Raw genomic sequence first — 12,106 nt, 5'->3', positions numbered from 1 at the left:
AAATTCCCACCCAGTGCCAGCACTGGGCATCTATCTCCCCACATCTCCCTGCAGTTGGGCATTGGTGTGGCTTCTAGATGCTGCTCGTGATGTGTCCTATCTAAGGCTTGCCTAACCAACAGAGATGACACCACTAGGGGCTCATTGCCCCTGGACAACCAGAGCCACACGTTCTGATGTCTGGGTACAGAAGTAGCCTCCTCTCAGCACTCTGGTCAGAGGCACCTTCTAGCCAGCTCCTGGGCATCCTGGTGTCTCAAGTTCCCCAGGAACCCACAGTCGGAGTCAGAGTTGACAACATTATCACAGCCCTGGTGTCTTCATCTCCAAATTGCCCTGGATAACCATTTACTGCACACAGATGTCACACTGAGCATGTGTGGCTATCAACAATTTGATCCTTTTAAAAATGTTAAATATCTTCCCTATTTTATTTAAGAGCAAACTGAGGCTGAACCGTTGAATAACATGCCTGAGACCTCAGAGCTTGTCAATGTGGCCCTTGGGCCTCATGCTGGCCTCTGGCTGCTCTGTACTCTGGGCTGGAGGTGATGTGGGCCAAGGTGGTGTGTGTCCACACACAAGAACTCCCACCAGCTTGCTCTTCCACTGCAAACTACCAGGGTATATAAAGGATTTATATGACTCATCCCTGAGGTGTCCTGTGGAAGCTGAGATGCTGCTGGGCCAGGGTTGCAGACTCCCCACCTGCTGAGTGATTGGAAGTAGGAAAGCTAAGAGGGAGGTTGCAGTGGCTGCTGCAGCTGGGGAAAGCCTCCTTGGCCCAGACCCTTACCAAGGGGCAACGACCCTTGGGTGGCACCACTTACAAACTCTGGCTACCTCTAAGCGTGAGTTGTGGACTGCCAGGGGCCTATGGCATCCTGCTGCTGAGCTACTTGCCTAGAGGCCCCTGGAGGTACACACGCTACACTCTCCTTTCCCAGCCTTGTGGTGAGACTTAAGTTCCCAAGCCCCCTCCACTCTGAGTACTTTCCTCAGTTCCTCCCAGAATCTGGCTTCCAGCTCCTCAGATAGTTCTCAGAGAGAATTGTGAAGGGGCATGCCAGGCCAAGGGGAGGCCTGGCCAAAACGAGAGCTCTGAGGAGCACATACTGACCACAGACCCAGGTCTTCCCTCTAATAAGGGGGCCTGGAAGCCTGCTGGCTCTGGCTGACATTCTCTGTCAGCTGGTAGGTTACAGATCCATGGGCCCAGGCTCCATCACAGGTGACCCAGAGGCCCCTGGTGCCCCCTCTCTCCATACTGCTGGTGGATTCCCCTCCCTGTTGCCATCTCTCACCTGGATGGGGACAGTGCCTCATCACAGGCTCCCACTTCTGCACTCACCCTATAGACTTTCCAATAAAGTCCTGCAGAAATGAAGGCAGAACATGGGCCCCTTTGCTCAACCCCCAACTCCCAGGTATCCCACCTATTGAGAAAATCCACACTCCTCCTCAGGGCCCCCCAGTCTTGGAGGCATCTGCAGGAGTTCCCTGTCAGATATGCCATAGCATGGCCTGCCTTCCCTTTATCCTCAGGGCCCAAATACTAGTCCACCTAAATCAGTACCCATCAGTCTCCACTCGCTAAACTGCCTCAATGCTCTCCACCCTACGGGTCTTCTGCCTTCCCTGGCAGGCAGCTCAGTGAAGGCAGGGGGTGTTGCTCACACATTAGCTTGGGGTACATTAGCACAGCCCTGCATGTCCCCCTCCCCTCTGCAGCTTCTAACTGCTAGAGACCAGTGCCGCCTACAAGGTCTCCTGCCTCCCCAGCCCTGAGGCTCCACAAGGAACCTCACCGGGATCTTGAAGGCATCCACAGAGACCTGGTTCTCCATGGAATCTAGTGAGGGCCGGCGGGCACTAGACGAGGAGTAGCTCACTGGGAAGGCCTGGGCTGGCCGGCGGAAGGTCATCTCGGCTGAGGCGATGGGCGGCTTGTGGGCGTTCTTATGGTAGCGGTGGATGCAGAAGGTGGACAACAGCACAGAGATGATGAAGGAGAAGAGAACAGCTGCTGCGATCACAGTGCGGCAGAGCTCATCACATAGTGGGTCTGTGGGCAGAGGTGGCTGTGAGGGACAATGCTCCAGGAGGGTGCCCCCAATGCCAATAGAAGCCAGCATGGCACATTTCTCCAGCCTGCCACAACCACAGCTGCTAGGAAGTGGCTGCTCTGACAAACTGAGCAGCCTGGCAAATGCTGCTGGTGTGAAAGTATGAGAATAACTGCAAACATTCCAACAGCACTGACCACATGGCAAGTACTTATAGGGATGTCTCCTCTACATGGAGACTGTTATGACCCTCTTACAGAAGGAATGAGAGGCACAGAGAGTGTAAGCAGCCTGCCCAAGGCCACGTAGCAGTTGTGGAACATTGTGCTGAAGCCAGCTGGACCTGGCCCTGCAGGGAGGTAAAGTTCTTCCTCTGTGTTCCCAATGTCTTTTGTGTATTCTTTAAAAAAAGGAGAGAGGGAAGGAAAATAGCTCAGGACCTAGGACCATACAGTAACAACTCAAATACCAAAAAAGAGTCCCTGGGCGCAGGCTGGAAAGCTCTCTGTGTGCTCAGGGGATCTCAAGCCACCCACCACACTCACTGTTCCAGAAGGAGCACCTGCAGGCTCTGGTTGGGAGGCGGGGTCCTAGTCAGATAGTGTCGGGGGCCCAGCCAAGGGCCGGCACAGGGAAAATCCAAGCAGACACTGAGTTATGTGGTGGAAGAACTAATTTTCGAGCCCAATCTTTGTTGTAGAACTTTGGGCCAGAAGGCATTCTATAGGGGCTTTGATCTGGCTCCCTGTCTGCACAGATGGGAGAACTGAGGCCTAGAGGGAAGAAGGGTCTCCCATATTTCAACTGCCTTCTTGCAATTTCCTCCCTGGCTTGCATGGCTCTGTCAGGAGCCCAGCCCAGCATGTGGCCCCAAATGGCTCACCCTGGCTGTCTTCTGGCTCACAGAAGCACTTCTTCTCCTCAGGGAAGCAGTTGCAGGTACCAAAGCCGGCTTTAATTCCCCAACGCTCCCCTGGCTCATGCCCACCAATGATGCTGCCGCCCCCTGGTGACAGAAAAAGCCCACTCAGCCTCGTGGGTGACCTATCTAACAAGCCAGGACCACCCAGACAGGAGTGTGACAGGCCTCTCTCCACCTGATGTCAGCTGCTCAGGCCTAAGGGCAGGGGTGGGGGTGGGTAGGGTGGAGCAGTGAGCTCAGAGGTCTGGGTCATCTGGGCAGGACTCTCAGCATTATCCGTCCCCAAGCCAGTTCCCTAGCCACAGTGGGCAGGAGGAGCCCACAGGCCGCCCAGGGCCCTTGCCAAGGTCCACACATGGATACTTTTCAGATACAGAGAAGGGGCAGCAGGGGTATCCAGCAGAATGGGGGCTAGGGAGCTACACCTCTGTGAGTTGGCCAGAGTGACACTAGAGTGTAGGTCAGGAAATCAGGCTCCAATTTCTTTTTGGGGGGGGGGTGGGGGGAGTGAGGGGGAATAGTGCTTTACTCAAATGAAATGTCAGAAAAAGGCTGAATATATAAAAACCCGGGAACATGACTGGTGTGGCTGATGTTCAGGTGGGAGTCCAAGCCTTTCCTGCTTACTACCTCCCCACCCGGGCCTTGACCAGGCTCAAGTTGACTGGGTAGGCCTGGTGGGCTGCTTACGGAGGCAGTCCTGGGGGCAGATGTTGGAATTTCTGCTCTCCACGGAGTCACAGTGGCCATCAGGGCAGGTCTTGATGCTGGGGGAGCAGGTGGAGAAGTTCCTGGAGATCCCTGTAACACAAAGTGGGCCGGTCACTGCCACATGGGAGCACTTGCCCTAGTCAGACTGCCGGAGCCAGGAGGGCAGCACGCCAGGGCCTTCCGGGCCAACTCTGCTCCCCAAAAGACCTGAGCAGAGAAAAACCACACATGGAGCCCCGCCAGTAGGGGCATCCCTATGAAGTGCTCAGGGTGGGGGTCCTGAGTACACAGGGCAGCTCAGGGATCCTCATAGTAGTGGGTGTGACTTGGAGTTGGCTGCATCCATACTCAAGCCAGCTTAGGACCCTCCTGCTCAGGGCCACAATCTCTAGGCTGGGACCTCGCAAGTAGAGCCTCTCTGTACTCTGCACATCCCAGCTTGAGCCCACACCTTTCTAAGTTCAAAGGGAGTGTAGTCCCGGGCACCTGTGGTCTCATGGCAATGAACAGCCTGAATGTCCTCATGCCACCCACACCCTACACTTATGACCACCCTCTCCTGGCATCAGGAGCCTTGATGGGGACACAGCTCTGGGTAACAGATGTGGCGTAAAGAGGGCCCGCACAGATCCCATTTCCACTCAGCCATCATCACCCCTCTTAACTGCCTGGCTGCAGGGCCTCTGGCTCTGTGTGGGGCATACCTTTGCCGTCTCCCTGTCTCCACTCGCACCTGCCTGTCAGAGAGCCCAGGCCGCCGCACTCCTCACACTCAGGCCGCCTCTTGCTGACTGCACAGGACAGGGGGCAGCCCGGCTCCTCAGCCATGTCTGAGGGTGAAGGAAAGCAGGTCACAGGGGACCAGCATGGGCCCAGTGTTCTGCCACTGCCCATGGACAGGGGGCAGCACTGGCCAACTTGCCCCCATGAGTTGAGCCCAGAGGACAGGGAGTAACTCAGCACCAGCTGCAGGGAAGTGGTGGGGTTGCTGGGGAAGTGGAGTAGCACCACAGTCACAAAGGAGGGACAGCTACTGGGCTGGGGTAGTATGGAGGGAAGATGTGAGGCAGCCAAACTTGGCCAATGACACACAAGATAGGATGCTTAGTTAAACCTGAACTTCAGAAAAACAGCGAATACCTGCTTTGTGTAAGTATGTTCCTAATATTTCGCTGACATACCTAGAAATTTGTCTTCTTCCAAGAGACTGTGCAGAAGTTGCATGGGACATACACCAAAAAAATTGCTTGTTTTTTTACTTAAAATTTAAGTTTAATCAGGGCGCTGTGTTTTATCTGGCAGCCTCAAAGCAAGGATACATGCTGGATGTGAGGACGGTGGTGGTGGGGAGCAGCCCCCATTTACCACGTAGTCTCTCTTGGCTGAGCTGTTTCATACTCTGTCATTCTTCCAGCTCAAGCTGTGCATTGTATGTAATTCTCATTTTATAGGAAAAGAGACTCAGGCTCAGGGAAGCCACCAATCCGTGACAGTGAGCAGGACCAGATCCCTTCTGTTGGAAGGAAGCCCATGGCAATATCATTCCCATCCATCCCGACCCTCAACAGGGCCCCAGCACTCACATGTACCCTCTATAGTGACGAGCAGTGGAGCCTGGGCCTGCCTGTGGGTTGGCCGGTCAGAGGCCAGCACTGTGTACTGGAGCTGGGTACACTCAGGCCGTTGCAGGGCCTCTGTGTCATTCACGAACAGGGTCCCCATGTTGTCCTCGGCTGAGGTAACCACTCCCAGGGCACTACAGTTGGTACTGGAGAGCTGCAGTTTGTATTGCACATGGATGCCGGTGAACTCCTGGCAGTTTTCCACACAGAGTTTCCCAACCTAGGTGTGGGGAACAGGGAATGCCTTAGCTTGGTGGCAAAGCTGACCTTTGATGGTGGCTGGAGGCTCTCCCTGGCAGGCTAAGTCCTAGAACAGTCTCCTGCTCATCCAGGAATGGCAGCACCCCATGAACACCCCATGAACTCCCCATCTCCCATGGCCCCACCCACCTGCCTGGCCCTGCCCACGCTGTCACACCACCGTTCACCTATGCTCCTGGGAGCTGGGGTGAAAGAACAGGGCACTGAGGTCTGGTTTAGCGGCCGGCCCTCCAGGGAGGGGCTAATGTGCTGACTCATTCCTCACTGGCTTATTCATTCAGGCACAAAAGACAATTGGCTTCTTCTTTCGCTGCTTCTAGACAGGTCAGTTTTGTCCTGGGGACCACTAGTTCCTACCTTCAACTGCATGTGGCTAGGGCGGCCCACCCCTGCCGGTTTACCAGCCTGCTCAGTCAAAACTCTGCACCGGGCCACATGACCATACAGAATGATTGTCTGTCCATAGGGGATTAGTGGCCTTCCTGGTACTATGGCTGGAACCCCTGGGAAAGAAGGGCTGCCAGGCTTGTAGCACCATTGCTGAGGCCTGAAGGTAGGCAGCTGAACTCTCCCTTTTACCCACAACCACTCCAGAAAGAGTTAGGATTACAGCAGCGTGAAACCAGGTAGGGTGGGGCACTGCCTGCACCACACAGCAGGTCTGTGCTTAGGCCCAGGGAAGAGCTAAGCCCATGCCTGACACCACAACAAAACAGTCTCCTTGGTTTCAGCACTTGTCTGTACAAAGTGTGCTCACTTCCACTCTCTCATGTGATCCTCAGCGTTCCCCAAAGTCACCATCCTCAATTTACAATCATAAAAATTGGGAAGAGAGGAAAGACCACGGTGAGTCTGAGGCTGAACTGGGACCAGTTCCCTGTGGCCTCCTGAGTCTGTTGGAGCACAGGTGACCCATCTCCAGCAATGCTGCTCTCACTCGGCCCCCGTCAGAGGCCCCTCAGGTCTCTCTACCTTGTCATGTTCCACCATCTTTGATCACCCCACCTCTCCATGAAAGGCCTGGGGTGGTGGCAGGTCAGGGAGCTTGGATGTGTCCAAGGGAGGAGGAAGACACCTCCCCTTCCTGTGCCGGACCCAGGGGGGTGCCAGGATCACGGGAACCAACCATAAAAACAGACAAAACCAATAAGACGGTAACAGGAGATGGCCCTAAACATGACATTCTAAAGAAGATGTATCCTCAGCTGCTCCATTAGGAGGAAACAGTACGTTAAATCCTATGCCTGCTGTAATTCCAAGTAAACTTTAAGAAGTGCTTATGAAAAACATTCTAGAAAGAACTGCACCAAAACGCTAAACATTGGTTGATAGGGGGAGAGGAAATTAACTCCTCTCTATTTTTCCACTTCTAATTATTATTTCCCAATGATAAATGCAAGATAAGTTCTAGCAAATGTACCTGCAGAAGTGGAAGCACTCCCCCCAACCTTCCCAGAAGAGGGTGCCACTGTCAATTGCTGCTTGCATTTACACACCTGCAAATTTCCATGGATAAAAGTTTGTTTTTGAACACATGGAGCCACATTTTCACTTAACAATCCACCAGGAACATCTTTCCAAGTAAGCAACCTGACATTGTTCTCACATTAGCACAAAAAATGTTTTAAAGACAATAAGAAGGAAGAGGACAAAAAAGAAAGGCCAACAAAGCCTGCTAGCACTGTCCACGTTTCTTCCTCACTCCCCCATGGCCCTAGCCTCCCTGGCCCTGTGCCCGTGGCTCCCTCTGGGCCACTCTGTGTACTTGTTAGCCTCGGGAAGGGGTGTTGCCCACCCATTGTCCTACTTACAATCTTCCAGACAGAGCTCCCCATGCCCCTCTCCAGGCGGGCAGTGGGTCGCGGCTCACCTGGGCAAAGCGGTGGGCCCTCCTGCTCACAGTGAAGGAATAGGCGCTGGGCAAGTGCAAGCTGACGGGCAACACAGACACATTGAAGTGGAGGAGGAGGATGCCCTCCCCTGGGCCCTGGAAGTCCGAGTCATTGACCAGCACAGCCAGCTGCAGGGCACGGCTCTCTGAGATGGGGAGGCTGCGGTTGAGAACCAGCCCTGCAGGTGGGGGCACAGTGATGACTGCGTCATTCCACTGCACACTGCCTCCCAGATGCATACCCTGCCCACACATGCATAAAAGTGCAAACATACTTTTTCACACAGTTCACATATAACAGATCTGGCAGCTGGCAGTAAGTTAGAACCACTGTTTCAATGTTAGCTGTTGTACTGAGCTAGAAGCCCAGAGGTCCCATATGAGCTGGTAGGTAACATGTGTGTGTGCGTGTATGTGTGTGGGGTATATATGCATGGAGTGCGTATGTATGGAGTATGTGAGTGCAGAGTGTGTGTAGTGTCTGTGGTGTCTGTGCAAGGTATGTAAGTGTGTGGTCTGTGTATGGAGTATTGTGTGAGAGTTTCATGTAGAGTGTATGTGGTGTGGGGGGGTATGTATGTGTAGGGTGTGTGGTGTGTGTGGAGTGTATGTGTGAAGTATATACGTTTGTATGGAGTATGTGAGTGGGGCGTGTGTGTGGAATGTGTATAGTACGTGTGGGATATGTATGTGGGGTTATGTATTTGTGGGGTATGCGTGTGATGTGTATGGGGTATGTAAGTGGGGTGTGTGTATGGGGTACATATGTGTGGGACGTGTGTGTGGGGATGTGCATGTGGTGTGTATGAGGTATGTGTATGAGTGTCAGGATTGTGAGTGAGATGTGGGCACATATGAAGTAAAGAACCAACACTGCCAATGCTCTGAAAAAAACTGTGCTGGCCCTCAAATTCCCCTAGAGAACTCTCAAAAGCGGCAGCCATCAGTGGAGCCTAGACTCCACAGGTCCCCTGGGCCAGGGAGCTCACACACCTCTATATACCTAACATGTACTAACATGTGGTTTTAGATTAGTGGAGACAGAAGGATGGGAGACAGGGGCTCTGTTAAGCATGGAGTACAGAGTGAGTGTGCCAGAGCAGGGGTGACAGGTTTCCCTTGCACAGGGCAGGAGGCTTTCAAAGGCTTTGTGGGAGGGGAGGATATGAAACAAAGAGTATCAGGCCAGACAGAAAGGGGTAAAGGCACCAGTGATCCCGGGTTCTCCCAGAAGCAGGATCTCAAAACAAGGATCCAAGTACAAGTGGGGCATTTGGAAGGTGATCCCAGAAAACACAGGCAGGAGGGCTGGAGAAGGAGGCAGGGAGGCCAGGCAGCTGATGAGGATGTCCCATTCTGTAGGTCAGCACTTTGGGCATTTGGCACTTAGCCCTGCAGGTACATTCCAGGAGCCAGATGGGACAACTGTCTCAGGGTCCTCCAGCTCAAGGGCATGGAGATGCTACTTTACATACACCCCTGTTGGCTGGGGCGGGGGGCAGGCAGTAATCTCCAGGTAGTCTGAGACCTGGGGGGCAGCAAAGTAGGTGCCAAGGTCAGAGGAAGGCCTCAGGTGATGACATATGTGTTTCTAGTGGGCAGCATGAGAGGTGTAATGGGCTCCTGCCAGGGTCAACCATGAGTCAGTTCAGGGGGAGAGGACAGCTTGTGAAAACTCACCTAGGAGGTCGAGGCAAGCCCAGCACATACAAAAAAGGGATGAATGGAGGGGTGGAAAGGGTAGATGCCTGGGGATCAGAGGGGCAGGCCAGGTGTTCAAGTGTGCAGGGTGCTTCCCTGTCCAGGAAGAATGGCTGCTGGCTCCCTGGGGGCCCAGCCAGGCCATGCCCAGCCCCTCTTACTATAGTCATGCACGGTTGCCCGCACAAAGCTGCCGTTGGCCTGGACCAAGGTTTCGTTGGGTGAGTGCTCCACACGGAAGGTCTGGAAGGTCCAGGCATCCCTGGGGAGCAGTGTGCTTGTGTACCGGCGCAGGAGCTCCCCGGATGCTGGCACCACATCTGCATCGAAGACATGTAGTGTGGCCACCACAGTTCCCTGCAGAGAATTGGAGGTGCCAATCAGATCTCCTGCAGCCTGAGACTGAGGGAGGGCAGGTGCCGCACAGGTAGACCAGGTATGGGCAGAGCTGGCTCTAGGATAGGACTGACCTGGGTTCAAGTCCCCACAGGGCTACTAGCCAGCCTGGCCCAGTCACCCTTCCTGGGCCACTGGGCCCAGCTGTTCAACAGGTGTGATAGGTATCTAAAGACTTCTGTAAGGTTGGACTAGAGCAGATGCCCTGGTGCTCTGCTGACAGGTATCACCCAGGTCCCCGCAGAGCACAGTGACTCCACTCTCCTGAGGCAGCTGAGCCTCATAGGGTGGAGGGGTTAGTTCAGTGTCACACAGCAATACATGCAGAGCTGGGATCCATCCCTAAATGTACACCAAAATGCTCTCCTCCAAGCACCTGTGCACTAGACTGGAGATGGTTGTGAGAAAGGTTCTAAGCAAAGTCACAGGGCACCTCTGCTCTCTTTGCTAACCAGGCTTCTTGCTGCCAAGCAAAGTCACAGGACACCTCTGCTCTCTTTGCTAACCAGGCTTCCTGCTGCCAGGCTTCCTGCTTCCCGCTGGCCCACTCACCAAGCCTGTTTCTAGGGTTCCCAGAGAAGCAGGCAAAGACAACACATCACCCGCCCACCCTTCCATTGCTTCCGCGGGCCGGCAGACTGCAGGATAGTCCGAGGCCCAGCAGGTGGCAATCATGCTCCACGCGTGCGACAAAAGGGGCGGAGCCAGCCCCGCTTTTCTCCATTCCTGCGCTACCCCTCTAGGAGCCTCAAAGGACCCGGTGTGAGGGCTGAGCGTCGGTGGAAGGGAGTACCCTCCCGGCCGTTGTTCTCTCCCCTCCTCGAGGAATAGATGCACCCCAAGACGCGCGCCCTCGTCCTCGCCCGCTTGCTTGGATACAGGCACCCAGGCTCCTCCCTCCTCTGGGGCCAGTGGGAAGCAGCCCGGGCCTCCCCTCTCTTCGGCTGCCCAAAGGCAGGCTGTAAGCCCCGATAGACGGACTGACAAATGAAAAACTAGATGGATGGTCAGCCACATGGTTGGATGGCTAGCTAGACGGCTGAACAGACCAAGGAATAAATGACGGATGGAAAGACAGACAGACGACAGATAACGGACAAACACACAGGGGGACAGGCACCTCCTTCCTCTTGAATTCCACCACAGCGCTGGCGGTGTCGACGCCACCGAGGAAGGTGGGAGCCGAGTCGTCCTCGTCGTACACGGTCACGGGGAAGGGTACCATCACCTGCTCCTCGCGCGCGCCCACGCGCACGGTGCACGCTGCCACCAGTTCGTACTTCTCCCGGTGTTCGCGGTCCAAGGCCCAACGCGTGCTCACCTCCAGGCTGTCCGCAGCACAGTGGAAGGGTAGACTCTCACCTGCACACCAAGCAGACCAGGAACACTCTGGCGTGTTTCCGGGCTGGGGACAGGCTGAACTGCCTTCCTGGAGCCCAGAAGGAATGAGGGGAGGGGGCTCTGCGGGGTGCACGCTGGTCAAGGGCCCTGAGCTCCTCTTGCTAGGCTACGCAGGGAGCACAGTGTGCAGCGAGCTTTCCTGATTCGTGCTGATTTCCCACAACACTGCAGAGACCAGGAAGCCTGCATCAGGTCCTCATCCTCATCACCTAGGGAGAGCCCACTTTGCCTGGGCTGTGAGAAGGGGTGGCACCAGCTCAGTCAGGCTGCAGGCCCAGAGATCCAACTGCCAAGCATTTGCTGCTTTTTGAAAAGATGTTAGCAATTTTTAAAAATTACGTAAGCAATATGTGCTGATTTTAGAGAATGTGAGAAATAAAGCCACAATCCTACCACTTGACAGCAAACACAGGGACATTTGGTGCATGGCTTGATATTAACACAAATATTTTTGATTGGTTCACATCCCTGCTCTACACCTCCTGGCAAGAACCTGTGCACTAGACTGGAGATGGTTGTGAGAAAGGTTCTAAGCAAAGTCACAGGGCACCTCTGCTCTCTTTGCTAACCAGGCTTCCTGCTGTCACCCAAAGGCGGCCTTGCCAGGTGTGTTCTTCCCGCTGGCCCACTCACCAAGCCTGCCCCTAGGGTGCCCAGAGAAGGAGGCAAAGACAACACATCACCCGCCCGCCCTTCCATTGCTTCTGCGGGCCGGCAGACTGCAGGATAGTCTTCTCTGTGCCTCAGTTTCCTCACCAGAAAATGGAACGATAAGGCTAACGTGTATACTCAACAGGCACTGCTGTTCATTCAGTGACACATGTATCTTCCCACAACTTGGTGAGGGGAGCACCAATAATGACAGCACTCTTCACTCCAAGCCTGTCCTGGAATTTCATCCTCCAGAAAAAAACCAGAAAAGGAGAAATGCTGAAGCCTTGAAGGTCAACACTAACCACTCCCAGAGCCAACCACAGGAGGGTTATATCAACTCCACTAGGTGAGAAATTACACATTCTCACATCACAGCCACATATTACATGTGGATTGCACATGTGGGAAATGCTTATTATATACTGTTTCCCTCTGTTGTTGATGATTACAAAAAAACATGCTCAATAAAATTTAATTATGT

The 12,106-nt window shown here is 54.2% G+C and overlaps 1 protein-coding gene across 6 annotated transcripts in view; it reads right to left on the bottom strand.

Annotated features, from left to right (window-relative positions):
• The window catches only part of RET (ret proto-oncogene), a 53,231-nt gene that overhangs the window by 17,109 nt on the left and 24,016 nt on the right, over nt 1-12,106 (bottom strand). For 3 of the 6 annotated variants that reach the window (XM_039852771.1, XM_039852791.1, XM_039852810.1), the window contains 8 exons: nt 10,691-10,932; nt 9,336-9,531; nt 7,453-7,652; nt 5,283-5,541; nt 4,404-4,529; nt 3,679-3,789; nt 2,950-3,072; nt 1,809-2,065 (listed from right to left, as the gene is read on the bottom strand). In XM_039852771.1, coding sequence (XP_039708705.1) covers nt 1,809-2,065; nt 2,950-3,072; nt 3,679-3,789; nt 4,404-4,529; nt 5,283-5,541; nt 7,453-7,652; nt 9,336-9,531; nt 10,691-10,932 — 1,514 coding nt within the window. The remainder of the gene's footprint in view (nt 1-1,808; nt 2,066-2,949; nt 3,073-3,678; nt 3,790-4,403; nt 4,530-5,282; nt 5,542-7,452; nt 7,653-9,335; nt 9,532-10,690; nt 10,933-12,106) is intronic. The other 3 variants (XM_039852783.1, XM_039852776.1, XM_039852800.1) reach the window with 3 other exon arrangements.

The sequence above is a fragment of the Pteropus medius genome, unplaced genomic scaffold (genome assembly GCF_902729225.1).
Source record: "Pteropus medius unplaced genomic scaffold, Ma_sr-lr_union100, whole genome shotgun sequence".
Classification (NCBI taxonomy): domain Eukaryota; kingdom Metazoa; phylum Chordata; class Mammalia; order Chiroptera; family Pteropodidae; genus Pteropus; species Pteropus medius.
Note: the sequence above shows the minus strand (reverse complement) of the source record. Positions and strands in the feature narration are given on the sequence as shown.